The 27,698-nt window shown below is 41.7% G+C and overlaps 1 protein-coding gene across 5 annotated transcripts in view; it reads left to right on the forward strand.

The window, feature by feature from the left end:
• Positions 1-27,698, forward strand: part of cacna1aa (calcium channel, voltage-dependent, P/Q type, alpha 1A subunit, a) — an 83,339-nt gene that overhangs the window by 18,607 nt on the left and 37,034 nt on the right. For 4 of the 5 annotated variants that reach the window (XM_029437479.1, XM_029437480.1, XM_029437482.1 and 1 more), the window contains exons 2-26: positions 51-156; positions 660-799; positions 7,043-7,134; positions 8,022-8,174; positions 9,438-9,625; positions 11,929-12,032; positions 12,266-12,381; positions 13,355-13,399; positions 13,538-13,621; positions 15,520-15,726; positions 16,207-16,319; positions 16,510-16,622; positions 16,728-16,859; positions 17,102-17,174; positions 17,582-17,699; positions 18,053-18,120; positions 18,305-18,411; positions 20,966-21,016; positions 22,092-22,254; positions 22,463-23,097; positions 23,623-23,972; positions 24,103-24,238; positions 24,445-24,574; positions 24,768-24,827; positions 24,999-25,105. In XM_029437479.1, the coding sequence (XP_029293339.1) occupies positions 51-156; positions 660-799; positions 7,043-7,134; positions 8,022-8,174; positions 9,438-9,625; positions 11,929-12,032; positions 12,266-12,381; positions 13,355-13,399; positions 13,538-13,621; positions 15,520-15,726; positions 16,207-16,319; positions 16,510-16,622; positions 16,728-16,859; positions 17,102-17,174; positions 17,582-17,699; positions 18,053-18,120; positions 18,305-18,411; positions 20,966-21,016; positions 22,092-22,254; positions 22,463-23,097; positions 23,623-23,972; positions 24,103-24,238; positions 24,445-24,574; positions 24,768-24,827; positions 24,999-25,105 (3,591 nt within the window). The remainder of the gene's footprint in view (positions 1-50; positions 157-659; positions 800-7,042; positions 7,135-8,021; positions 8,175-9,437; positions 9,626-11,928; positions 12,033-12,265; positions 12,382-13,354; positions 13,400-13,537; positions 13,622-15,519; positions 15,727-16,206; positions 16,320-16,509; positions 16,623-16,727; positions 16,860-17,101; positions 17,175-17,581; positions 17,700-18,052; positions 18,121-18,304; positions 18,412-20,965; positions 21,017-22,091; positions 22,255-22,462; positions 23,098-23,622; positions 23,973-24,102; positions 24,239-24,444; positions 24,575-24,767; positions 24,828-24,998; positions 25,106-27,698) is intronic. The other variant, XM_029437483.1, reaches the window with a different exon arrangement.

The raw sequence follows: 27,698 nt of genomic DNA on the forward strand, positions 1-27,698 counted from the left end.
TGTTTAGATTTATGTCTCAAAGTGTTTGTTCCTTGACTGACCTTCCTTACTCCATTTGAGTGGATGATTCTCGCCACCATCATTGCCAACTGCATCGTCTTGGCTCTGGAACAACATTTGCCTGACGGTGACAAGACGCCGCTGTCCGAACGCCTGGTAAGTGAAACCGGCATGATACAGTATGTGCGCCGTATGTAAACAGGATTCAATCCAGGTGACAGTTCTGACTCCTTATTGATTTTTACTTCAGTGGACTTGAAGACACAGTTAAAACAGAGATTTGTTTCACCGTAAAAATGTTTTAATGATCCAGATGTTCTGTGCACTACAATACAATATAACAATACTTATCCTCACAGATGCCAAAGGAATATACAGTATATACACACAATGAAGACACAGATTGATAAAGAAATATGCTAATCTTATATTCAAATGTAAACCTGCGTATGCAGTTATGAAAAAATAACAACGTAGATGCAAAGTGTCTACCATCTGTAGATAGCCACACGGGAGTTGACACATAATTAGGAAAATGCTTATTCTGATCGAGCTACTAATAGGTCTTTTTTCCATCCCTCTTAACCTACCTTCCTCTTCCTTTCTCCCTTCTTTTCCCCCTCGCGTCCTTTACTCTCTCCCTATCTCTCTATCCTCAGGATGATACAGAGCCGTACTTCATCGGGATCTTCTGTTTTGAGTCTGGAATAAAGATCCTGGCGCTTGGTTTTGCCTTCCACAAAAACTCCTACCTGAGGAATGGATGGAACGTCATGGACTTTGTGGTGGTGCTCACAGGGTGAGTGGCAAGCAAATACACATGAGCAGAGCACACACCTATCACAAACACACACACACACACACACACACACACACACACACACACACACACACACACACACACACACACACACACACATGCACTGTATGTACCTGCATGAACACTCAAAGATGCACATGCATTTGTAAAAACATAAGGTCAGAATAAGATGTGGTTTTCTCTTTTCTGATTCAACTTCAAAACAGGAGAAAATGAAGTAGTTTGTCACGTGCTTTAGTTCGTCTTTGTACATGTGTATGTGTGCTTTTGTGAGTGTCCTTACCCTGCTCCTTTGCCCTAATGAATGGCCCCATTCTGGGCAAGGCAGCAGTCAGATCACAGAGCAGAACTGCAGGCAGCCGGCAGCCCGGGTAGTGAACAAATGTCACCATAACATACACAGACAGAGGGGGTGAGGGGCTCAGAGGGAAGAGACATTGGATAGAAAGTATGAAGAGAGGATGTACAAAAATTCACAGGTGTTGGTGGCCAAATGGAGACAGAAGCAATGTGAATGAATGGAAAGAGACAAATAAGGAGTGCAGGAAGAAAAAGCAAACAAGGGACGGAGACTCTCCCCTCCAAAAGAAGAGCAATTGTTTGTAGTACAATAACTCAACTAACAAATAGTTTTGTTATCGATTAATCTGGCGATTATCTTCTTGAATCATCGATTAATCATGCAAAATGTCCATCTCTGTTTCTCAAAGTCCAAGGTGATTTCTTTAAATGCCTTGTTAAAGAAAAAGTGATTCAGTTTAATATGACATAAGGCAGAAAAAAACAGGACATCTCCTTATTTGAGAGGCTGAAAATAGTATTTCCGGCCATTTTTGCATCATTTTAAAGACACTTTCTCTCTTATGTAAATACTGCAGTCCCTGACATGATATGCTGACAACTGTCACATGCTGGTGTACGGGTGCAGTTAAATGATTCATGTGATTTACATGTCTGTGATTGCATAAGTGATTGGTTAGTGAGAGGAAAATCTGCATTAAATGCTCGTGATTATCTTATTGGTGATGTAAGAGTACTCTGTTAACTGAACCACAAAACTGATTTTCTCAAATTTGCTGCAGCACATCTCAAAGGTTCAATGTGTAAGATCTGCCTGAATTTAAACTAAAAACATTAAAACAATGAACTAACATTATGTACAGAATGTGAAGAGGTAACAGTGGTGATGTTATGTCAAACACGTCTCTGTGTTGTGTCGCAGAGATATCTACTGAAGTTAGCATGCTAACAGCTAGCTGCGCTCCGTCCTGTCTTGTAATACCACTTGTTCCTCTAGAGGTGATAGTGAGTCAGTGTAGCTGCACTCTGCCCTCAGTACACAGGGAGACATCCTGACAATGGATGTATTTTCTAAATATTACAGCCATGTTCCGTGTCTGTTTTATAGTTTGTTTACTGGATTACATTCAAAGTGACAGAAATGAGAAAACCGCCTGCACCACCTCGCTTCGTCCTCACAGCTGCCAGGAGGCTGTTTCACTGAGTGTAAAGCTGTCGGCAGCCTCGGGAAACTTCAGTTAGCAGATAGCTGGAGTTCAGGAACTGCAGACTCCCGCTGTGACTACTGGCGCTGGGGCTTGTTCTGGCTGAGCTCAATTCTCTTAAGGCGCTGACTGGGGCTCTGTCTGACGGAGGCGGCTGCCGAGTGCCGGCTCTGCCACCGGGAAGACGACACGAATATGCCACTTTGGATTTTGTCAAATAAACAAACGAACGTAACGTTACACAGACTACATATACAATACACAATATGAAGAATTAATTAGAATACAATAAAAATGCTAAAATACTACAACTAAAATATGAACATTAGAGATTGTATGGACTCAGTTTAGAGGTGAAATGGCAGGGATTAATATGTTGAGGTCATTGCATGTTTGTGTGCGGCATGTGGTGATTTGGAGAGCTTCATGGGTTACATAAACCTTGCGCATATTTGCTGACAAAGCACCAGCGAAACTGATGATTGCCCCCCTCTGCCCACCTCTCTCACTCACACATACTGTCTGGCATTATGTCATTATGCTTTGATATGAGCAATCACGAAGCCAAGCTCATCTCAGCGTGGCACAACAGAGTGACTGTAGGAGAGAAGAGGAGTGAGAAGACGAGTGTCAGCGAGACAGCAGGAAGTAGCGCGATGCAGAGAGGAGGAAGGAGAGGAAGGAGCGGTAGAGCACAAGGAAGCGAGGCAGTTCCTAAAACTTCTGGTCTCACATAATCCCCCCCCCCGCTGTGTTTTATAATAGGACATCTTATGTTTTGACAGTGAAACCCTCTGAGCAAGCATGACACAGCAGTTAAATAATCGGTGTCTACTGTAGGCACAGGCACTGCTGGTGTTGTCGTGGAGATGTCGATCCAACATGCAAGCAGTACATTTTCTTACAGTTCATGTCCAGATGAGAGTAAAGACGACTTTTTTAAATGACAACGTACCTCTAAAATTGTGACTGCAAAACACTTCCTGATTTAGTAACAAACACGGGCATTGCTGTATAAATTAAGACTCTTTAGACTCTCAATGCTTTCATCACTTTGAACATATTAACAATGCAGCCAAAGAAGACTCTTTAGACTCTCTTTAGGCCATGACATGGAGATCATCCATCATGGTTGTTGTTTCTAACATTCCTCCGGACAATAAATGGAAGCTATCTTCTTGATCTCTCTTCCTCCCTCTCAGCATCAATACGTATGTTGGTAGATGTGAGATGTCTGCTGGCCTCAGTGTGATCGTTGTTCCACCAGCACTTGTTGCTAATAGACATGAAACCAAAATAACATTGATAGTGTTATCAATTAGAGCTAAAGCAAGTAGTCAGAATTGTATCAAAATCGCAAATATCCTTACGTATGGTGGTGCTGCAGAGATGTCCCAGGCTACAAATATTATTCTACAGACTTCATTAAAGAAAATTCAATGAAAATTATAAAAATTATGCAAAGATGATCATTCCCTCCAATATCGTGAATCATATCACAATTGCAATATCAGTCAAAATGTCACAATTAGATGTTTTTTCCATATTGTTCAACCCTTTTATCATCAGATGACTGCCAAGTGCCCTAAAATAATTTGTCAGAATGTCTGGGGCAAGAAATCTTCCGAGAAGTAACAAATCCCTCTGAAAAGTCAATGGGAATGACACAGAATCACACAATATATGTATTTTGTAATGTAATTAACAGTCGTACAGTGGTGTGTATCAACTAGATGTGTTGTCGTTTCGCAGTAAAGCAGGAAGCTGCAGCAAGATGTACAGACAGAGAATATGCTGCAGCACTTACAGCACACATACTGTATATTCCCATGATGCATTATGTACACGGACTGAAGTCAATACATTTGACACACACACACACACACACACACACACACACACACATTAACACACACATTCTTTGTTGTGCTCTCAATGAATGGGGGTTGTGTTTTTTTTTAGCAGTGCTGCTCTTTGAAGATGAAAGGCTACTTGGCCTTTCTTCCCACCCCTGGACGAAACCTTTGATAACACACTGACCAATGCACGCACACACATATTTCCACTTCAAACATTTCTTTCTCAATCCTACTGCGACACATACGAAGACAAACACACAAATGGCACTAAACATGCCTGAACAGGTTAGCAATTCATTCCACAACCTTGTTGGATGTCAGCATAGTTGTGTGCACCCTTGTTTCTGTGCCCAAGTGTGTGTGTGTGTGTGTGTGTGTGTGTGTGTGTGTGTGTGTGTGTGTGTGTGTGTGTGTGTTGACCTATCTCTTGTAGTAAATTGCCTGAGTGATTTGGCTCTGGGAATAAGCTAGTTGTTTTTTATGCCCTCTATTGATTATTAGTCCAATTACCCTTAGTTTACAGCCAGTCTCGCCTTGCATCCTCCCCTCCGTTCCTCCTTCTTGTACCCTTGTTCAGGTTCTTGTGATTGTATATGAAGATATTATTTACTCTCGAAATTGTGTTTTGAGGATATTGTGAAAAACAGCTGTCATGTTTATAATTAAATACTGTTTAGGACATGGACCTTCAGTTCTGTCGTTGATTAGACTTTTACTGTATGGACTTCTGATATGATGCTGTGTCTGTGACATCTTCACCTTTCATGGTCTTTGATGTAACATGATGTTTATTAAAATGTCATTAAAAGGAATAATATGATATTGATACAATCTTAGTAATTAAGGCAGGGTATAAAAAAGATAATTTAGAATTATGCAGATACATTAAGTATGAAATAGTTGAATCATGGCTATATAGGAAGGCAAGGAGACAAGAAACGTGGAGAGTTTGGAGAAGAGATGAAGCGATTTGGTCAGAGATAATTAGCCACATTTAGCTAAAGTCAGCAGGAAAGCAGGCGGAGAGATCAGGCAAAAAAGATGATGTTTGTATGATGGTGTCCCGCGAGAATGGGTCGTTGGGGATATTGTGTAATATTGCTTAATGTGATTCTCCTGAATCATCTGTGTGCCTCTTCATATAGTGCAGGTGCGTGTACCTGTGAGTGTGTTTAGTTCAAGTGCACAAGATGTATGGTAGGCAGCATTTCGGTCCCTGACGAGTAAGAAATTGTTTCCCATCGGTTATTCCAAATGACCTACTTTCTAGTATGCATATGTGAATAAAATTATTCTCACTCAATATGTTTGATCTTCAACCAGTGCCTGTTTGTTGTGCAGATGTGTGTCTGTGTGTGCTTTTGTCATCTATGTGTCTTTTTCTGTACTTGTGTGTGTGTACATGTGTGTTTGTCTGTATGAAGTGTGATACATTTACATTATAGAGAGTAGAGAGGAGAAAGAAAGAAAAAACAATCAATCAGGCTCCTCCCTTGGCCCTGTTACCAAGGTGATACAGAGATTCTATCAATGAGCCAAGGTCCCTGTTGCCATGGAAACACTTATGAATGAGAAAGGACCCTGTAACCGTGGAGACGGTGTGAATGAGGAACTGCCTCGGCTTGACACTGTTTGTGACGGCAGATGATGCTGTTTAGAAACTGTTACCATCATTATCATTATCATCAACGTTATTAACATCATCGTTATTATCGGTGTTTCTTTGTATTGCATCCCCAATAATCCATATATCTTCACCTTGTGATGATTGATTTATTCTTACCTTAACAAGGCTGGCCACAAAACAACAAAGGTTTACAGGTGTGTTGTTGAGATCAATGTGAAGTCTGAGTTTGAAGATGGTTGTAGTCTGAGCGAGCACGCGTGACCAGTATGGGGGTAAGAAGTGTGAGAGAGAGAGAGAGCAATGATTCACAGTGAGCGTCAGACGAGGGGACTGAATGGAAGTCTGAAGCACACACATACACACACATGCTGTTAACAAGTCTTTATTCAGATGATGCGCGGTGATACACACACCACAACACGGTTACTCTGCAGCCTGGCGACGGCTCGAAGAGAAGCATTTCAAACGTCAGCAAGTCAGCATCTTTGATTCTCACCATCTGCCAGTGCTCTCTCTCTCTCCCTCTCTCTCTCTCTCTCTCTCTCTCTCTCTCTCTCTCTCTCTCTCTGCGCTTCTCTCTCCTGCCTTTCTCTCTCTCCACTGCCTTTCTCTCTCTCACTGCCTTTCTCTCTCTCTCTCTCTCCTCTCTCTCTCTCTCTCTCTCTCTCTCTCTCTCTCACTGCCTTTCTCTCTCTCTCTCTCTCTCTCTCTCTCTCTCTCTCTCTCACTGCCTTTCTCTCTCTCTCTCCCTCTCTCTCTCTCGCTGCCTTTCTCTCTCTCTCTCTCTCTCTCTCTCTCTCTCTCTCTCTCTCTCTCTCGCTCTATCTCTCTCTCTCGCTCTATCTCTCCATGCCTCTGACTTTCTCCCTCCCTCTTTGTCCTCTCATCCTCCCTCTCATCCCCATCACTCCATCTCTCCTTTTTCATTTTGTAGTCCCTCTGTCATCCCGTTTGAAAACACAGTCCCTTCAGCCCATCCCTTTCTCGTCCTGATACACTTCACTGTCCTACTTCACTTGTCAGCTGTATTGATCAGCTCAGCTCTTACAGGATTTACATACAGTGCTCACCCAGTTTCTTGTAATGACCTGGCATTTTAACTGCGTTAAAGTGTGTGCGTGTTTGTGAAAGTGTGTGTCTATAAGTGAGGCTGACTGACAGTGACAAGCTCGACTAGCTTAAATATTGATTGCCTTTGCTCACTTTTGTGCATTTGTGTCCGTCCCTTTAGGATCCTGTCCACTGTGGGTTCAGATTTCGACTTGCGGACCCTCAGGGCTGTGCGTGTATTGAGGCCCCTCAAACTGGTGTCCGGTATTCCCAGTAAGTCAAAACTCTTTATTTGGTATTAGAAAAAAAAACTAATTAGGTTCCCAAACAGCTTCTTTGTTTTTCCTTAGTTGAAAAATTAAATAGTTAAATAGTTTCTGATTTTATTGGTGGTTCAAAAATAGCACGGAGAAGCATTTTGTGTCAAGGTTTTATGCAGCTTCTGTGCTCTGCATAATGCACCCAAAGTGTTCCAACAAAAGTGGTTCTTCTATGCACTCTCTGCTCCTTTTTTTTTGTTTTTTTTTTTATAAATGTTATAGCGGCAGTGGCGTTCCAGCACCACTGCAGTGTTATTAATAGCGTGGACTCCACTACAGGGCTGAACAGGCAAACCAAGGCTTACTCATCATAAAAGTCACTAAGCTTCCTGTGAAAACCAAATTAGAGTGTTATTCCAATATGTGATATACATTTGAGGAGTGGGATCGGTTTCCACGAAAATAACGTTTCACATGCAAAATGTTTCATTTTTGTTTCTTTGTTAGAAAACTAAAGAATACCTCAACATACCTCCTTTTACCCAAACTAAACGTGTAGCATACTGACGTTCAATCCCTCCATTACATCCTGTAGTGTGTACCAGGTAACAGGCTGCCTCTTCCAATGGGTGCAGCAAAATAAGTATGTGATATAGTCATAAACTGACTTATCATATGTATTGCTTTCATTACGCCAGCTTACATTAAACAGGACAAGCTGGCAGTGGAGGACATGAAGGGATTTTTTATTTTAATTTGAACTGCTAGTAAGAATTAGGAGGAGGAAGCAGGTTGTAACCGTCCCTGCATCTACTTGTAATTGTTGAAAACGCATTGAAATAAAAATGTATGATGTATATTAATAATTTTTATAAACACTGTATACACTGTGTCCTCCAGGCTTACAGGTGGTGCTCAAATCCATCATGAAGGCCATGATTCCTCTGCTGCAAATAGGCCTGCTTCTTTTCTTCGCCATCCTCATGTTCGCCATCATCGGCCTGGAGTTCTACATGGGCAAATTCCACACAACCTGCTTTGACAATCACACAGGTAAAGAAGTGTGTGTGTGTGTGTGTGTGTGTGTGTGTGTGTGTGTGTGTGTGTGTGTGTGTGTGTGTGTGTGTGTGTGTGTGTGTGTGTGTGTGTGTGTGTGTGTGTGTGTGTGTGTGTGTGTGTGTGTGTGTTTTTGCCAATAGTGCTATTTAATTTGCTAACTGTTTGCCCCAATGAAGACCTATAAATAGTCCCAGTGCTAAAATTAGAAATGCAATTTAGTTTAGCAAAATAACATCTTTGGCATTAAATAGTTTGCAGTACTTGCATTTGTATTTGTATGTTTGTTTCCACAGATGTTGTGTTAATACTTTGCTAATATCTGCATAATTTGCCTCTTTCCCCTATATGGAGTTGAAATTATTATAAAAATAATATGCCATCTACAAAGAGTAAAAACTGTTGAACTTGTTGTTTGTTGGTCCATTGAGCATTTATGATACATCTCAAATGTCTATATATTCAATTAGTTAGCCTTTTTTGCTGTGTAATTAATATTTTTGTCGTCTATAGCAGTGGTAACCACCAACCACCGGTCCGTGGACCGGTACCGGTCTTTAAAGAGCTTTTTTGGAAAAAGGGAAAAGACCCAATGAGGAGGCATTTAAAAGACAACATCAGGAGTCACTTAAGATATGTGTTTATCGCTACAGGTGATTCTCATGCACTGCTCTGCAGAATATACAGGCTCGCACATGAGGCAACGAAGCCTTCATAGCGGCTTCGCCGGCACCCGGCGTTAAAAGATAAGCCCTTGGAGTTGTTTTAAAGAAAAAAAACATGAACAAGAAGCACATAAACAATTACTGATGGTCACCACATCAACACATGCGAGTGCACTGAGAGCGTCATACTTAGTGACTAACCGTATTGCTAAGAGAAGAAACCTTTTACTATTGGTGAAGAATGTATACCCCTATATTGGACCGGCTCTTTATGCACTTTATATTTGTTTTTATGCCGGTCGTATCTTTTTATTTCGTCATATTTATTTCGCCGTATTATTTATTTATCCCCCCCCGGCCCGCGAACATATTGTCTTACATGAAACCGGTCCGTGGCATAAAAAAGGTTGGGGACCGCTGGTCTATAGCACTTCTTTTGTAGCCTTTTCCTTCACATATATAATTCCAGAAATGAAGGGGCAAAATCCTATTTTGAGCAAATGGATAGCACTCACAATTCCTACTAAACAAACTACATATTTTCATATGCCTACCTTTTGTTTTAAAACTTCTCCCCACTTTCATCCATGTCCAGGTGAGATCCGAGAAGAGCATCCATGTGGGACAGAGCTTCCGTCACGGCTGTGTCCAGAGGGCACCATGTGTCGACAGTACTGGCTGGGACCAAACTACGGCATCACCCAGTTTGACAACATCCTGTTTGCTATCCTCACCGTCTTCCAGTGTATCACCATGGAGGGCTGGACTGACCTGCTATACTACGTATGTACTGCTGAACAGTGTTTGGAACACATGTACACATTCAGTGACTACATGTACACAATATTCCGTTTCTACGAAGCTGTTTACATGGCTAATGAAAATGAGTGTTCCACTAATATTACTTTTAATTCACTTGCAGCCGTGCATACTCCGATTAGACTTCTTTCATTCCTTCAACAACCTGCTCGAAAGGTTTCTTTCATAATGTTTAAGATGTGTTTCTCCTTACGACCAGCATTGATCTCTACCCCAGCCTTAGTTGGTTTATGTACAAACTAAATATCCAAACGGAATATGCTGTTTATATGACCCATATCAAATCGGTAATATTGTCATATTGTGAATAATAGTGTGCATACTTTTTATTAGTGTGCATGCAAGTATAAACGCTATGCAAAGGAACCAGTTACTGTTGAACGGACTTTAGGAATACCGAGTATCAAGTCAATCAGTTGAGTGTTTCAGGTGTAGTAGGTCTCGGTGACAATAGAGAGGATCATTAAGGTGAAGAGGATGAAGAGGATGATGATCTAGAATGTGAAACCCATCAGTCCTAGTCATGGATGGGCTGCACCACCTCCGCCAATTGATTAGATTCAGAGTGGAAATCATACAGTATCACTTTGTTTGCCATGCAGACCTTGTTTTTAGGGACTATGCCTTAGTTTGGCATTTGCAAATCCATTATTCTCGTATTAGGCGGCCATTTTGTGTCGATAAAACTGCCACAAGAAAAATTGAAAAATGAAATGTCTGGTCAAATGTAGCCTTACTTTGGTCTTATGTTCGTCCAACATGTGCAATATTCTCAACAGTGATGATAATAGTTTCATGATGCACAACAAAACCATCCACGATTATTTACAATAAATACTATTCAAGTGTCAAAACGTCCAGTGAGTTTACCTGTGCTCACTGAGTCTACTCATGAAGTAGGTGCCAGGTCTTGAACAGTGTCATCACTCAAGACCGAATAGTTCCCTGCTGTCAGTTGTTTCCCCATCTCCTCTCACTGCTCCTTTTATTTAATTTTTTTCTCTCTCTTAGCTCCGTCTCCTCCCTTAATTTCCTTCCTTCCTCTCTTTCCCTCTCACTCTGCATCTCTCTCCGTGTGTCCCTCCTTCCCGGTGCTGCTCTATATTTAAAAGGGCCTGTTCAGCCCAAGTTATTCTTGCAGCTGCTGGGGAGGGGAGCGATAAAAGTTTAATGGTAGAAAAAAGGGTCTGCGGTACATTGGGTTCACAGCAGCAACGCCAGCTTACACGCAGGAAGAAGGAAAGACGAGGGAAGGAGGAGACAGGGGAAGTTAGACAGGGAGGATATGAGAAAGAGAGCGCAAAGGGGGAGAGGGAAGAGGGGGTCTGGAGGTGGAAAGGGTTAAAATGAATCAGTGGCTGAGGCTGATCAGAGAAAGTGAGGCGGAATGGAAAGATTGCAAAGAAAAAGTAAGGGAGGAGAGAAGGAAGGAAGGAACAAACATCAGAATGAATTAAATAAAGAGGAAGCAGGATAAATGTTTCCCAAAGAAGGATGCAAAAGGAGAAAAACAACAAAGAGTCAGTCAAGAAAATGGAAGGAGAGTCTTGACAGTAGGATGGTAGAGACAGCGAGGGAGAGACCAAAACATTTGTTATACATTATTTACTCTGCACTGAGCAGCTAAATAGAGTGGCAGATATGCATTTACTTATTGAGATGACTTAAAGCAAAATCATGTCAGCCCTGCTGTTGTTTATATTTCCAACGGCGGTGGACAGCCCTTTTAAGTGCACTGACCTCCATTTTTTTTAAATGGCCACATTGTTTGGACATTTAATGATGACTTTAAGACAGATTTTCTAGTATGATGTTTTATATGATTAGCTTTTGGGAGTGAGACGCATACCGTGTGTGCAGTAACTGGACGCTAACACAGGCACCCTGATATGACAAGCAGGCGTAATAATTGGCACAGGTATTTTCTTAAGTGCACTAGTGCCGAGACAGACTTTAGCAAAGCCTTAAGTTCAGCGCAGACAGACCGAGTCATGTGCATATTGCAGTTGATTAATGCAGCTGTACCCGTTGTACCTTTCACAGATTTATTCTACAGCGTCTGAAGTCGCAAGAATCTCGCAAGAGTCTCAGTCGATCAAATCTTTAGTCATTATGAGTTGTGGCAAATTTCACTACATCAAGACATTAATTACTGTGCGTACGTGTGTGTGTGTGTGTGTGTGTGTGTGTGTGTGTGTGTGTGTGTGTGTGTGTGTGTGTGTGTGTGTGTGTGTGTGTGTGTGTGTGTGTGTGTGTTGTGTTTCCAGAGCAACGATGCCTCAGGGAGTGCATGGAACTGGATGTACTTCATCCCCCTCATCATCATCGGCTCCTTCTTCATGCTCAACCTGGTGCTGGGTGTATTGTCAGGGTAAGTATGTGTGTGTGCTGTCTGTGAGAGGGTGCTTGTGACAAATATATTGTAAAATGTTGTTTAAACGTCATTTTTCATGAGTGGTTCAATAGATTTTGAAATTAATTTCAAAATGCTTGTATTTTATTGTTTTTATGTAACAATAAAAATACAAGGTACGTGCATAGTGTCTAAGTGTGTGTGTGTGTGTGTGTGTGTGTGTGTGCGTGCGCGCGTGTGTGTCCCTGCAGGGAGTTTGCCAAAGAGAGAGAGCGTGTGGAGAACAGGAGTGAGTTCATGAAGCTCAGAAGACAGCAGCAGATTGAAAGGGAACTCAATGGTTATCTGGAGTGGATCTGCAAAGCTGGTACGTACAATGTGCTGCAAGTTCACAGACAAAGACAAATGATAAACATAAGAATACATAGCAAAGAAATAAATAAACTAGTTGTATTGTATCTTAGGACATTTTGTCCCCCACATGTTCAATAATTTGTCCTTTGTCATAATAGTTTTCATACATTCAAATAAAAGGTTGGAGCCAGGTGGGTGTGATATATGTACATTATTAAAGCAAACTCAACACTTTCTGCTGGTGCTTCACCGTAAAAGTCTACAAACAAAGACACTTTGGTGGATTTTACTGTGAAGCAGCTGCATCTGGGGTCATAATTAACCATTTCAATTGTATTTTATTTGCGAGAATAATTATCTTTGGAGCTATAAGTACTATAGTTTGACGCACACTGACACCTTGACTTAAATCATGATTCCAAATCAAACAAACATGAAGCGTAGATTATCAGTTTCTGGGGAGGTACAATGTAGCCGTAGCTCTCCTCAGAATGTAGTACAAACAAACTTCAATTATAGCCAGTGCACTTGTACAGTTAAATATATGTGGACAGCTTTGATGTACATTGCTGTGGCTGGGATTGAAGACACTTATTTGATGCTCGGATAGAGAAAGGCTGCTTGTCCGTAGTTCTCTTTATCTCTTTTGTCTTTTTACTCCGACCCATCTGCTGAGGGCAGGGAAGATGTAGACAAGATAAGAGGAATGGAGGTTTGGATGTTGGAAGGAGGGGATAGAGCGGAAGATAGAAAGGACAGACCTTTGATCTTCTTGAAAAGACAATCTACATAAAAACAAGGAAGCTAAAATACAAAGGATGGAGGGATGAGTAGCAAGCACAGGTGCAGGCCAGAGACTTTATTTCTAGTTTTAATTCAAATGTGAAATGGCATTTCATGATAACAAAAGATTGATAGATACTGTGGAAGTCATCAAACAAACTTAATGTGGTATATTAACATTTTTGTTCACGTGTGTTTTGTAGAAGAGGTCATCTTGGCGGACGATGACAATGAAAATGAATATGATGGTATGAATTTGCGGATTTCTTTGTGCTGTGTTTATGCATGCACGACTGTGATTCAAAAACAAAATGACACTTATAAATAAAACACATCAGTACTGTTGTGTTATATTTGAAACACATATGCTTTTTATTCTATTACAGGCTCCCGTAGAAGAGCCACAAAGAACCACAAGAGCAAAGCTGAGCTGCTAAACCCAGAGGAAGGGGAGGGAGATCTGGCAGTAGGTAAGATACACACTCTCTGTCACACACACACACACACACACACACACACACACACACACACACACACACACACACACTCAAAGGCAAACCACAGGTACATAGAGATGCTATCTTATCTTGCATATCAGCATTACCTGATCCTCCTCTCCTTCCCTCTCCTCTCCTCTGCCGCTCAGTACTTCTCTCCTCGTGTTGCTTTTTTCCCCTTTCCTCGACCCACCTCATCTTTCCACCTTTCTTTTCCCCTTCATACTTCTGTCCTCCAGCCTTCCCAGGCTAAACAATTCTGCCTGTTTTCTCACAAGACACAGATATATTTTATCTTCTATAACAGGGGTATTCAACTAAAATTCTAAGAGGTCCAGTTAGAGAAAGTTTCCGCGAGCAAAGGTCCGGAGCATCATAATGTCTAACGTGCGTTATGAATTAGTGTGAGATATATGGAAGCAGCCTAGTAGCTGTATCAACGTCTGTACGTTATCAACAACTGACTGTCAAATCTAATAAAGAAAGTACAGTTTAAAAACATTTAGACAATATTTAATGTTTGTCACTTAACATTGAACTATACAGAGATATATATATATATATATATAGATAGAGATATATATATATAGATATATATATATATATATATATATATTACTGTAGATATGTATAATGTTCTTCTCGGGCTGCGTATAAAAATACAATTGAGAAAATAAATAAAACAGCTTTTGAAAAATTATGCATCTTAAAATAAAGTACTTAATCTTAGAACAATAAAATAAAGTGTAGCAGCAGCTTGAGTTTCCCTTTTTCTTTAACTGTCAGAGCCAATGTTAGAATAAATCAGTCTCAACACATCTTAATTGAACAGTTTAACCCAGGCAAGCACATCCTGGGTTAAACTGTTCTCTGTGGCTGATGATGCTGACAGGTGGCCTATTTGCTTTATTTTGTCACAAATCAAAATCATATTGGGCTCTGAGTGCTTATTTTCTGTGCCCTCAGTTCAGACTTGAGTGGGTTTGTTTGGGCAAAAAACGTTGTGCTTTGTCTCATAGTGGCGTTTCACATCACCACTGTTAATGAGCACCACGGTCTCTGAGCATATGAGACAGCTGGTGTTGTGCTCCAGTGGGAAGGATGGACATGAATGAGTCCATCCTGGGTTGAAATCTCTGTTGACTTTTCTCTTCTTGGAGAGCGCCACGAGTAGTTATTGTTCTCTCCCTGTCTGCCGCTCACTCGTCTCTTCGTCTGTGTTTCTCTCTCTTTCTCCGTTTTCTCTCTCTGTATCACTAACTCGTCTTTCCGTCTGTCACGCGCCTCTCGCCTCTCGCCTCTCATCTGTCTGTATTCAGAGTCGCAATGTTTCCCGCCTGGAATGCACAGATTTGATTGGCCGAGTAGTATCACATGGGATGGCTTAACTCGCATGCAATTGGTCTGTGAGTTTGCTGAACCGCTAAACCAGTGCCGTAAATACGAGAAAAGCTGCGCCGGTTAAAATAGAAGCGCCCCGTTAAAATTGAAAATCCCTCAATAATTTATTGACTCGGACCGCGGTCCGCCAGTTAGTGACCCCTGTTCTATGTAGTATATGTTGCGTCATGAACATCAGGCAATTTGGACACTGCAACAGACATCATCATCTTTTAAAATGAGAATCCAGGTTTAAGCTGTTATTCCTCTCTCCACTCTCCAACATACTACGGGAACATCGGGACTAGTGTATAATCTTATCAGTTATTGTACCTCTGATTGTGTTTAAGTCACAAATCAGGGAAGCAGACGACATCGTACAATGTGTGCAGTTTTGCTTTTCCAAGATGCGAACACAATCGTGCCAATAAACCACTGTTCACTTCACTGTTTAGCAAACACTGAACCATTTGCCTTGCTTATCGTTTCAGGGTCACCTTTTGCCCGCGCCAGCTTGAAGAGCTCCAAACTCGAAGGATCAGATTTCAAGCGGCGGGAGCGACGGCTACGCTTCCTCATCCGACACGCTGTTAAGTCCCAGGCCTTCTACTGGACCGTACTGTGTTTGGTGGGCCTCAACACTATGTGTGTGGCTGTCGTGCACTATGACCAGCCAGACCGTCTGTCAGAGTTTCTATGTGAGTAGGAGTGTGAGTGGGGGGGGGGCGGCAAATACTTAAGTAAATGTGACTAAATCCGTGAATAAGAGCTGACCCAACCAGCTAACACACGCACGTCTAACACACTATGTCTTCCTCTTGCACATGTATATTTGTAAATATACATGTAACATACAGACGTACATAGACGCACAAATGGGATGAAATGACTAACACATTACAAATAAGCCAGTTATAAAGAGATCAAAATATAGAAACCAGAAGATGCATTGGAATAAAAACTATAAATACAACACATCGCGAGTCTGAGCTTTGTGGATGATATAAAACGTATGTTTGCTCATTTAGAATACAAATAATTAAGACTTTTAAAATATTTTAATGCAAATGACAGGCTTTGTAACAAACACAAATCATCGAATGCCTTGATGTATTTGAAATGCATGCTTAGCAATACATTTATCACGAAACAGTGACATTCTTCTTCCCTTCATGTAGATTTTGCTGAACTAATCTTCCTGGGGATATTCTTGACGGAGATGTTTATAAAGATGTACGGCCTGGGCAAGCAGGCCTACCTCAACTCCTCCTTCAACTGCTTCGACTGCATTGTGAGTCCCAAGAAACATACAAACACACACGCACACACACACACGCACAAACTCATAAGCGGGTGCAACTAGGTGCACACATATGATAACATTAAGCTCATACAAGAATACAGTGATGATCTGCGCTTGTGTGCACTGTGTTGCTCATCATGATGAATAACTTGCTTGCGTATGTTTGTATTTGTGTTAGGTGATATGTGGTAGTATATTTGAAGTGCTGTGGTCCATCATCCAGCCGGGCACATCGTTTGGCATCAGTGTGCTACGAGCTCTCAGGTTATTAAGGATTTTCAAAGTTACCAAGTGAGTCTACTCTACTATAGTTATTATTATATTTCTCATAGGCATACAGTATATAGGACATAACATTGCCCTCAATTAAACACACTTTTTGTCTGTTTTCGCCAGGTACTGGGCATCTTTGCGTAACCTCGTCGTATCACTGCTCAACTCCATGAAGTCCATCATCAGCTTGCTCTTCCTGCTCTTCCTCTTCATAGTTGTCTTTGCCCTGCTGGGCATGCAGCTCTTCGGAGGACAGTCAGTGCTGTTTTCCTTTACAACTGCTTCTCTCTCTGTGTCTCTCTCTACTCCTCTCCTTATTCCACTAAGACATTGTTTTTTGTTAATTGCCAGTTTGGTTAAGTAATTGTTTTTGAGTAGTTTTTCAGAAAATAAAAACGAAAAAACGTGTCGTACTTGTAGGACTGCGTCTGTAATTTTACCCTCACACTTGTTTTTTTCTATCTCTCCTACCCATTTGCTTTGTTCCTCCTGCTTAGGTTTAATTTTGAAACTGGCACTCCTCCGACCAACTTTGATACCTTTCCCGCAGCAATAATGACAGTGTTCCAGGTGAGCAGAGGAGATGGTGTAAAGAGGAGGAAGGGGGGGGGGGGGCTGGTGGAGGGAAGACGAGGGTTAGATTAGGACTAAAAGGGTTAAAGGGCTGTACAGGATTTAAACACCAGGAAGAAATCTAAAATGTAGAATGCTATTTTTCAATTCCTAAATGTCATCAGTGAAAAGTATAATTGTGTTAAAGCGTGTCTACGTGTGTGTTTGTGTGTGAGGGTGACTGTGTTTTGACTATAGCTAATATAGTGTTTGACTATATATATGTATGTGTTTTTTAAACTATTTTAGATGAATATATGTTGCGTATGTGTGTTTATATCAAAGCATAATTAATCATCAAATAGCGACATGTGCTTGGAGTGAATATGGCATCGTCCCACTATTTGAATGTGTGTGTGTGCTAGATCCTGACCGGCGAGGACTGGAACATGGTGATGTACGATGGAATCGAGTCTCAGGGTGGAGTCAACAAGGGCATGGCCTTCTCTGTCTTCTTCATCGTGCTCACACTTTTCGGCAACTGTATCCCTTGACAGTGAAAATGCAAAAGGAGACACAAAACACTTTTAAACACGTTAAAATGTTAGTTTAGTAACTCACTTTAGTCTGAATACGTCATTCACATTCAGATGCATATGTAAATATTGACACTTTTGTCTTAGTATTTATTTTATTCACTTCTGTAATCCACATATGTTTTGTCTTTTACACCACTCAGTCCAACCAGGAACTTACTGGGGTGTTATTGTAGCATGGATGATATGACGTTGGTTGTTGTGAGATCCAACTGATCTTCTGGTGAATTACTGCAGGTGCATGCTGTATCCAGACAAACAAACGCCTACATGCTTGATTTCCTTTAACTATGTGTTCAGACACTCTGCTGAATGTGTTCTTGGCTATCGCTGTGGACAATTTAGCCAACGCACAGGAACTGACCAAGGTACACAAAGTTCCAATTTTATTTCAGATCTCAGTACCACTTCTTTCCCGAGTGTTAAAAAACACAAGAGTTATCTACTTCTACCCAACTATTTTCCTAATATTTTTTTGTTATGCTCATACGCACTGTTCCAACGTCATTCTTCTCTTGCTTTTGATTTCCTTCCTACCGTCTCTCTCCGCAGGATGAACAGGAGGAAGAGGAAGCTGCTAGTAAGAAGATCGCCCTGCAGAAAGCCAAGGAGGTGGCTGAAGTCAGCCCACTGTCTGCTGCCAATCTCTCCATTGCAGCGTGAGTTTATGTCTCCATGTTTCCATTTTAAAACCAGGCGGGACATTTCCATATATCTTTAAAGAAACTTATTCCGCAACTACGAGTCAAGCACTTATGCAAGAGTCAGCAGCTTGAATACAGCACAGTACATTGCACAAATGCAAAGACTGTTCAGAATGAGGAGAATTGTTTATAAACATCTATCATGTTGCGTTCGACATCACATTTTATGGACAGTAGAATTGGGCCCACTTCAAAAGATTATATTAATATTCCGACCTAAAGCACACTTCCTGATTTTGCTTAACTTTTTAGGAACAGACTGACATTCGCCTAAATCACCTCTGATATCATTTCAGTGAAAAGTAGAATTGTGTTGTCGCTGCTGGAAATTGTTGACTTAATTACCCGTCATTCAAATAGATTTTTATTTTTCTATTTTAATTCAAAATCGAAGAAAGAACTCTTTATTATTACAATAACAACAATATTTCTTAAAATATTTCCTTGCTTGGAATAAAGGATCTTGCAGTTTTTTACATCCACATGTTGACATGAACAGTTAAAGATATGTGTTGTGGCCGACAACACTACATTTAATCAGAAACTAGAACATGCATGCTTGATTCTTTCTCCCTCTCTGTCAGGTTCTCCCTCTCTCATCTTCTTTTTATTTCTCTTTCTCTTTGTCACACTCTTGTGTGCATACTAAAACACACACACACACACACACACACACACACACACACACACACACACACACCCCCACACCCCCAGTGTTGGATTGATCTGGGCCAGCCCTCCTCTGGTCAGGAGAGCCAGAGTCTTTGATCTCTTTTCTCTGTATACACAGGGGTCTTTCCTTTCACTCCTGGTAAAGTTCACACACTCTCACTCATATAGAGACACACACATACCACTTTGTGGTCTGTCCCAAAAAAAGCACACCGGGGGAGCCCACGTCTGCCTGGAAATACCACACACACAACACATATACACAGTTCTGACCTTTTACCGCTGTGATACATCAGCCTCTGCCCACACTATATCACACACATACAGTATTATCACACACAGATGCAATAGGAAAACATGCCCGGGAGTTTAACACACACATGCTCATAATAACGTGTTCATCAATTCGTGAATCACAGTGTTTCTTGTCACTGTACGTACTGTAATTCACTGTGCTGTGAGCATTTGTGTCTGTGTACCTGTTAACTTTACATGGGAGTCCTCTTGGTTAAATATGTATTTGTCAATACAATGCACATGTATCTGTGTGTGTGTGTGTGTGTGTGGGTGTGTGTGTGTGTGTGTGTGTGTGTGTGTGTGTGTGTGTGGGATGAGGTTGAAAAGCTACACTTGCATAATGAACCGGTATCTTACAGCTTGCTAAACAAACACCTAGCCAGAAAACTGACCACCTGCTCACACTGTATACAGAACATATGACAGGTGTCTCTAAACGTTGCTTAATCCTTTTGCACTTTAAATCCTAAGAAGGTAGAGTCGATGGTAGAGTCTAGGATTAGATTTTAGTTTGCTGTTTTTCTTTAAATAAACTGTGTGTTGCAGTACTAGCAGCATATGGCTACAGTGTGCTTTGCATTTGACTGTATCAGTGTAAATCCAAATCCCTCATTTTTGTAGTATAAAAAAAGGAAAGATATTGAATTTCCAATGGAGAAAGTCCTTGTTTTTCCAAGCAGGGATTTTAAACTCGGGGACATCAGTGGAGCATGAAGAATCTCTTAAGAATATATTATATGGTAGATTCAGGAAGGAGGCTGCCATGAAAGAGACATAAAACCCTTGGAAAACAGTTGTAAGGCTACATAACTCTTACTAGTAATCTCAAAATGACACAACGGCGCACCCTTTAACAGCCATACGATCTAAACAGGAATACAGTAACAATTTAGTAAAGTGTTTAATGACTTTACTGTTGTGAGTCCAAAAGGTTGGAAGGAGTTTAACTCTGTGTTTGCAGTAGTTAATGCACTACAGTTGATGACAACAGACAAATAGGAGAACATCAGAGATAACGTTAGGAGTTGAGGAAGATATGGTAAAAGAAGCAAAGAATGATCAGGACAGAACAGCAGTAGTCATGCAGGATAAGTGAATGATGCAAGACAGATGCAATTTGTGAGATTACAAAAAGGCCAGCAAAAAATAAATAGGATTGTTTTAGATGGAACTAACTGCAGAGGTGTGTGTGTGTGTGTGTGTGTGTGTGTGTGTGTGTGTGTGTGTGTGTGTGTGTGTGTGTGTGTGTGTGTGTGTGTGTGTTCTGTGTGTGTTTGAAGGGTTGCATTCCAAAATGCTCAATCTTTTTGGCAAAAATGTAAAAAATAAAAATTAGATTTCAGTTTTTGTATTTTATTAATACATTTAGAACTTCTTTTGGGAGTCATTTTAGTTTTTACTACACATTTTATTCGAATGGTGAACATTTGCCGGGGTAGGCTGGCTGTTTTCTGAATGGTGGATGGATAGCCCATTTTGGAATGAAATCCTCCTTCTGTTCTTTCGTGCCATCTCACTCACCAGCTGTTTCCCTCCTCAGCAACAAAGTACACAGTGAGTGTCACAACGCTTCCGACCCCTTTCTGGACTGGTATTTATTTATTTGTTTATTCATTTCTGAATTCTTTCTGTTTATTGACTTTACAACCATTCCCTGCTTTCGTTTGTGTTTTAGAAAACCCTCCTTGTCCCTTTTTGTTCCTTACTTTTATGAAGTACATACCTGGCTTTCTTTAGCATTTATTTGTGTTGGCTTATTTTTTAAAGTACATTTTATTTTACCTGCACCCCGCAGTATGGCTGTTGCTTTACTGTGGTCAATTATTGGCCCTTGAGAGAAAAGGGCCTTAAAGTTGATAATGTGTAAAAGTTTTGGAGGTTAAGAAAGGTGGTCACTGACTTTTTGGGTGTTTCTCTATCAAGTAGATATAAGCACGGCTCAGTAACCAGTCATGTGTCCATTCAATTGTCAAGTGAATCTTAGGCAAACTTTTTAAATGTCACAAAAGAGAAATTCGGCAAAGGCCTTTTCAGATCCCATTTAGCGCATCAACTCTTTTTCGACAAAGGGAAAAACCACCTCTAGCGAGCGTAAAACCTTTGTTGCGTAATTGAGGAAGTTTTATCGAATTTTGCCGTTTCCATACAAATTTTCTAATTCAATACTTCAAAATGCGCATAAAACACGGCTATTTTAACCAATAACAGATTCTTGTGATCATTGTGACTTTTCCATCTATTCAGTTAAGCTTGGGACTTTTGGGTGCATAAAGCCTTGAACTGTGTATACTTTAGTTTGTGTAGGTTAATTCAAAATTAATAAAACAAATTCTGAACTTGCCTCAGTGTTATCCTCTCTTTTGTGTCCCCACATGGTTTACCAAAGCAGGGCTGTCTTTGTGCTTTGGCAAGCTGTGTAGTCACCCAGAACTTTGTGTTGTTGAGCTACCTGTTCTATATGTCCAGCCAAATGACCCTTTAAATGTCTGGCCCCTAGTGTGTCTTTCCGTACGGCCTTGCTATTTTATGTACTTATACTTTTGCTGTTGGTTTTTACATAATTCTTATGTCTTTGTTTGTATATTTTCAAGGCAGTAAATGTTTTTAATCAGGTCTTTAATTCTGTCAATTCTCCTCCTCCCTCTCCACCCTGCTTCATGTTGCAGTAAGGAACAGCAGAAGAACAACAAGGGGATCAACAAGTCAGTGTGGGAACAACGCACCAAGGAGCTGAGGAGGCAGACTCTGGTGTCCAGCCGCGAGGCACTCTATAACGAACTGGACCCTGAGGAACGCTGGAAGGCAAGGACAGAGAATGAGCAAAACAATGTAAAGGACAAGGAAAACAAAGCCCCCTAGACTTGTGATATCAGTGTACACAAGTGACGGCGATGATGATGACATATGATAACATGTTGCATTTCTGGTGTTTATATAGGTCATTATGAATTTTAACTTTATTCTGTAACTCCTCCCCTTGTCCCTTCTGTATCTTCAATCTCCGCCCCTATGCCGCCTCTCTATCCTCTCATTGCAGGTGAACTATTCACGTAACAGCCGTCCAGACATGAAGACCCACCTGGATCGACCGTTGGTGGTCGACCCCCATGAGAACCGCAACAACAACACAAACAAGACCACTGTAAACAATTCAGACCTCTGCTTTAGCCAGCACCATCCTGCTGATGAGCTCCACAGACAAACACGCCTCCACGAGCATGTTGGCCAAGTAGGAGAGGGTGGAGGAGGAGGCGGCTCAGGGCCAGTCAGGCCTCCCTTGGAGAGAGGCGAGTCCTCGGAGAGCAGGCGGAGTCGTAAAGGCGAGCACCACCACCACACCTCTCATGTCCGATTGGATGCTACAGTGATTCCTGGGCCTGGCTCGGAGGAGAGGCCTTCCAGGCGCCATCACCACACCAGGAGCGGCAGTCGAGGGGGAGGACAGTCAGAACACAGGAAGCCCAGGTCACATCGAAAAAGTGCAGAAGATGGTGAGGATGGCGGGGGAGGAGCTGGAAAAACAGGGAGACATAAGAGCAGAGGGGTCGACGGAGGTGGAGAAGGAGGAGAGCAGGAGGGAGCTGGGGATGGCGGTGAAAGGAGGCCAAGAAGAAATCGTCATGGCAACCAAACGGACGGCGAGGGGAAGAGGATGTGCCAGCACAGAAGGAAGTATGTCCATCACACGCGGCTGTAGATGATGATGCAGATTTCAATTGCAGCAATAAAATGTTTTGGATAATCACAAAGTCCTCTGATCAAAAAGTCTCCTTGTTGGGCCTCATTCACTAACATCTTCCTGAGTTTGTTCTTACACTTGTTGTTGAGAAAGGTCCCTTAGAACCTCAGATTAATGACGTGTTCTTAAACCGCAGAATTGTTCCCACCTGTTATAATGATGAATCCCATTGAAAGCTTATGCCAGTTGATCCTAATCAGCAGGTAAACATCCCAGGTAAATACTGTTGTACTGAAAACATTGGAGAATGTCAGAATCTTTGCGAAAACTACGTTAGAAGAAATTTCTTCTTAAAAAGGTTAGTGAATGAGACCCATTGTTTCGTCTCTCTTCTCATGTTTTCATCTGTGCTCCTGTCACACCTTTCTCTTGATACCATCTCCGCCTCTCCCTTCTTTCCTCGCCTCTCTCCATCTCAACGTCCTTTTTCTATTGCCAATTGTTTACTCTCTTTCTAGGGATTGCAGTGTCCCGAACCTCTCCACCACACGGCCCATTCAAAAGAGCCTCCCCAGGCAGGACAGCCAGTACAGTGAGGATATGGACAACCTCATGAATACCAAACTGGTCTCTGGCTCCACCCCACCCAGCGACGCTCACCCTAATCCACATGCCAACCACACTGTGGCCCCAGGCTTTGGATCTGCCCTCCATCTTGCTAATAGTGGCACTCATGGGAGTTTGGTGACATTGGATAGCTATGGGAGCATCGCCCATCACCGCACCAACAGTGTCATCAGGCTGCCCCACCATGACTACACAGCGGTAGACATGCCAATTTTCCCATCCACCAATGCCATACTGCAAAGTAAGGGCAGAATTAACATGTGGTGTTTTTCTTCTACCATCTTGTCTCCTCTTTAACAATCGTCTTAAATAACAAACGTTCATTTTCACCCTGTCCTCGACCCTTTGTTTCTCCCCTTCTTTGATAGCAGTCAATAAGAATGCCAACACGGAGCCTCTGCCAGCGAAGGAGGACAAGGACGATGACGATGATGAGAAGCGAGGTGAAGGAGGACCCAAGCCCATGCCTCCCTTCAGCTCCATGTTCATCCTGTCCACCACCAACCCGTAAGTGGGACGGTTAAAAAATAAATGCACCCATACTCAGCTATACTTTATAAATCCACAAAGGCTGACAAGCAGGAATGACAAATGTTGGGCGACTGTAAAGTCAAAGCTGAAGCACTTTTGTGTTTTAACTGTAACTCTTCCAGTTAAAAAGAAAAGCTCTAATGGTATGCATAGCACTAATGCAAGTCTTTGTCTGCTCCTAGGTTTCGGCGGGCGTGTCACTACGTCTGCACTCTGCGTTATTTTGAGATGTGCATCCTGCTGGTCATTGCCATGAGCAGTATCGCCCTGGCTGCTGAAGACCCTGTCTGGCCTGAATCCCCTCGCAACAATGTGAGAAAGTCGACCTATATTTTTGTACAAATATTATTTGTATACATATTATTACAATACATATTTTAAGCAGCTTAAAATAAATAATAAAAACAATATCAGATAATACAATATGTATACTACTGTGCTATCCGCCACTCGTTTCCAATAGCTTGACGCAGCAGCAAATCATTCCCTCTTTCTCTTTGTGCAGGTCTTACGTTATTTCGACTACGTCTTCACAGGAGTATTCACATTTGAGATGCTGATAAAGGTAAGGCAATGTCCGGAATCAATAATCAACAACTTACTCACTTACTTACTCCAGTATTGGAAACCCCAGCCCAAATGAGGATTAGACACTGTTCATTGCACACGAAGGCCACATTGCACATCCACACCTAGAGGTTCACACAGCTCATAATCAGGTTCTCTTTTTCTCCAGATGGTGGATTTGGGGCTGGTCTTGCACCAGGGCTCTTATTTCCGGGACTTGTGGAACATCCTTGACTTTATAGTGGTTAGTGGTGCTCTGGTGGCCTTCGCCTTCACGTAAGTCTCCCTCCTTCCTCGCGCTGTTCTGCTCTCTCCCCTCTTTGCTCCTCCATCTCTCCTGCCTTTCTACTGCCTCACTGGTACCTTGGAGTACAGCCTCCCCTGTTCTGCTTTATTCACCCATGGCTCAATTCAGCCTCTTCTGTCTCTCTCTCTCTCTCTCTCTCTCTCTCTCTCTCTCTCTCTCTCTCTCTCTCTCTCTCTCTCTCTCTCTCTGACTTCTGTTCTTTCTTTCATACTGTATCTCTCAGCATTTCTATATTCCCTTGTCATCTGTCCTCTCCTCTATTAAACTTCTTCCCTACCTATGCTTACAAATGCCCAATCCTCTACAGCCTTCTCTCTCTCTCTCTCTCTCATTCAACTTTGCTCTTACAGTCCTGTCATTTCTAAGCCCCTCCACCAACCCCCTACGCCCCAACATGTTAAAAACTAGTATCCCCAGCATCCCTTTCTATCCGCCTCTTCTCCCCCCTGTGAGAGGTGAGGACCACCCTTTGCACCTGTAACCCTTTAGTGCCCAGGGCGTTCTAGAGTTAAAGACCCCATGCAAAGCCTGGCCAGGTCATGCTGAGCCGGCTCTCAAAAATCTCCACACCCTTCTCCACGGCAAAGCAGGTACTTTAAACCCTACTTGATCTGCATGACTGTGAGGACAAAATACAGTTAAATTTACATAACTTGGGTTAAGTTAGGGCTTAGTTTATGAGCACTATGCTTGGTACAAAGCATGAATTGTGAGTTTTAGGCTTTTAGTTTGTGGTCTTGTGTGTGGGGAAAGGTGTGGGGTTATAATAGTAGATGTGGTAGACACAAGAAGCGTCCTCACATGGAGACCAAGATACTCTGGCCTTTGGATATTGAGAAAGAAAAGGATTTACTAGCTGCTTCATGTTCACCGTGCAAGTAAGTGACCATTTGTGATTCCCTGAAATGTATGCATTGGTGATGCAGGGCTGCAAACAGTAAATGTTAATGGCTTCAGTAAAGTTGCGTGGCTGCAAGTCCAGTCTTTTTGGGAACTTTAGACATGCTTGTTACTTTGCCACTCATATCATATGGCATCCAACCTTATCTTGTGTTCTAGATCTGACTTGGAAGAGTGTGAACAGAAATGTTATCACTTGGATGATAAATTACCACATTTTTCATAAATTAGTGATACTTGAGGCCATACGGCTGTTTTCATTAATCCAACTGTAAATTTCAGTGGAAGTGAATTAACATTGAAATGAAACTGAGACTAACTTTCATAGACTCAGTTGATGAGGATGGCCTGCATACATACAAAAACAAGGTCTCCACATCCATGTATATCAAAATGGAAGTGGCTAAGAGACATAAATAATTGAATGCATGCTGCATATTGCATTTAAACTATACTTGGTACCGTCTTTACTCTTTATGTCTTTGAGACATAAGCTGAAGTTTACCAAGTGTTTACCAAAACAAACTCCTCCACTTTGCAATATCCCAGCATGATATCCATCATTGTCCCCTCAGTGCTCTTGTTTGTCAAGAGTTTGGTCCTGCCCACTCAGCTTTCAAATAACCTTACATATGTGGAAGCTGAACTGCAGCAGAGCCTTAAGTTATAGCCAAAGAAGACTTAAGCAAAAATACCCTGCTTATAATTATCTCCCCGTCCTCCTTTGCTCTTTATCCATCCCTTCACCTTTTTAACCATTCATAGTTACACCCGGCATCCCCTTTTACTTCTTCCTCCTCATCCTGCTGGCCTAAAAAAAAAGTTCACAGATAGAGTTCTTTCAGGTCACCTAGGAATACGAGGAAGAAAAGATCCCACAAACATATGAGGTTGGGAAAACGCATCTTTTAACCTCATTCATGCTCATTACACGGTTACTATGGATTCTTAGAATTCACCGTTACATCTCCCCTCGGGGTATTTAGGGATGGTTGCAGACAGTGCTCTGTAGTTTGTGGCAAGCTGTATCCATTAACTTGAAGGAAAAATCAACCATTACATAATTATAAATTCATACTTTTGTGAATCAATGCATTCACTGCAAAGTATTTAAATATACAGTTTTGTGGTTGGATTTCTTGTTCTTTTATTTCATGTCTTATGGCTGCATTGCACAATGGTAAATTAAGATTACTGCCAGATCTTCCACTTCTCTAGTGGAGTTGCCCATTGATGATTTGATGTAGCATCAATGAAAAATGTCATCTTTCCTACTCTGAGGGACGTAAGTCCTGTTTCAATATGGTCTCACATTGTCTTGGTTTTGCAGCTTATCTTTGGGAATATGATGTACACACTTTGAAGGAAGATTTAAATGTGTCTTTTAGATGAATTAAAAACAATCATTTGTACTGCTCCTTCACACAGTAGTGCAATGGCAGCGATTGCAGGCCAGCATGGAGATGAGAAATTGCTTGTGATGAACGTGGCAGGTGCTCCAGGGTTCTAGTGGTGGTGCCCATCTATAAGACTGGCTTTTTGCTCCGGTCTTTCTCTCTCAATCACTTTTGTGTGGTGTGTTCACACTAACTCTCTTCCCCTTAAGTTCTAATTGTGTATGTGGGGCACATAACCCTGTCTGTGTCTCTGTTTGTGTGTGTA

Source organism: Cottoperca gobio, chromosome 8 (assembly GCF_900634415.1).
Source record: "Cottoperca gobio chromosome 8, fCotGob3.1, whole genome shotgun sequence".
Lineage (NCBI taxonomy): Eukaryota > Metazoa > Chordata > Actinopteri > Perciformes > Bovichtidae > Cottoperca > Cottoperca gobio.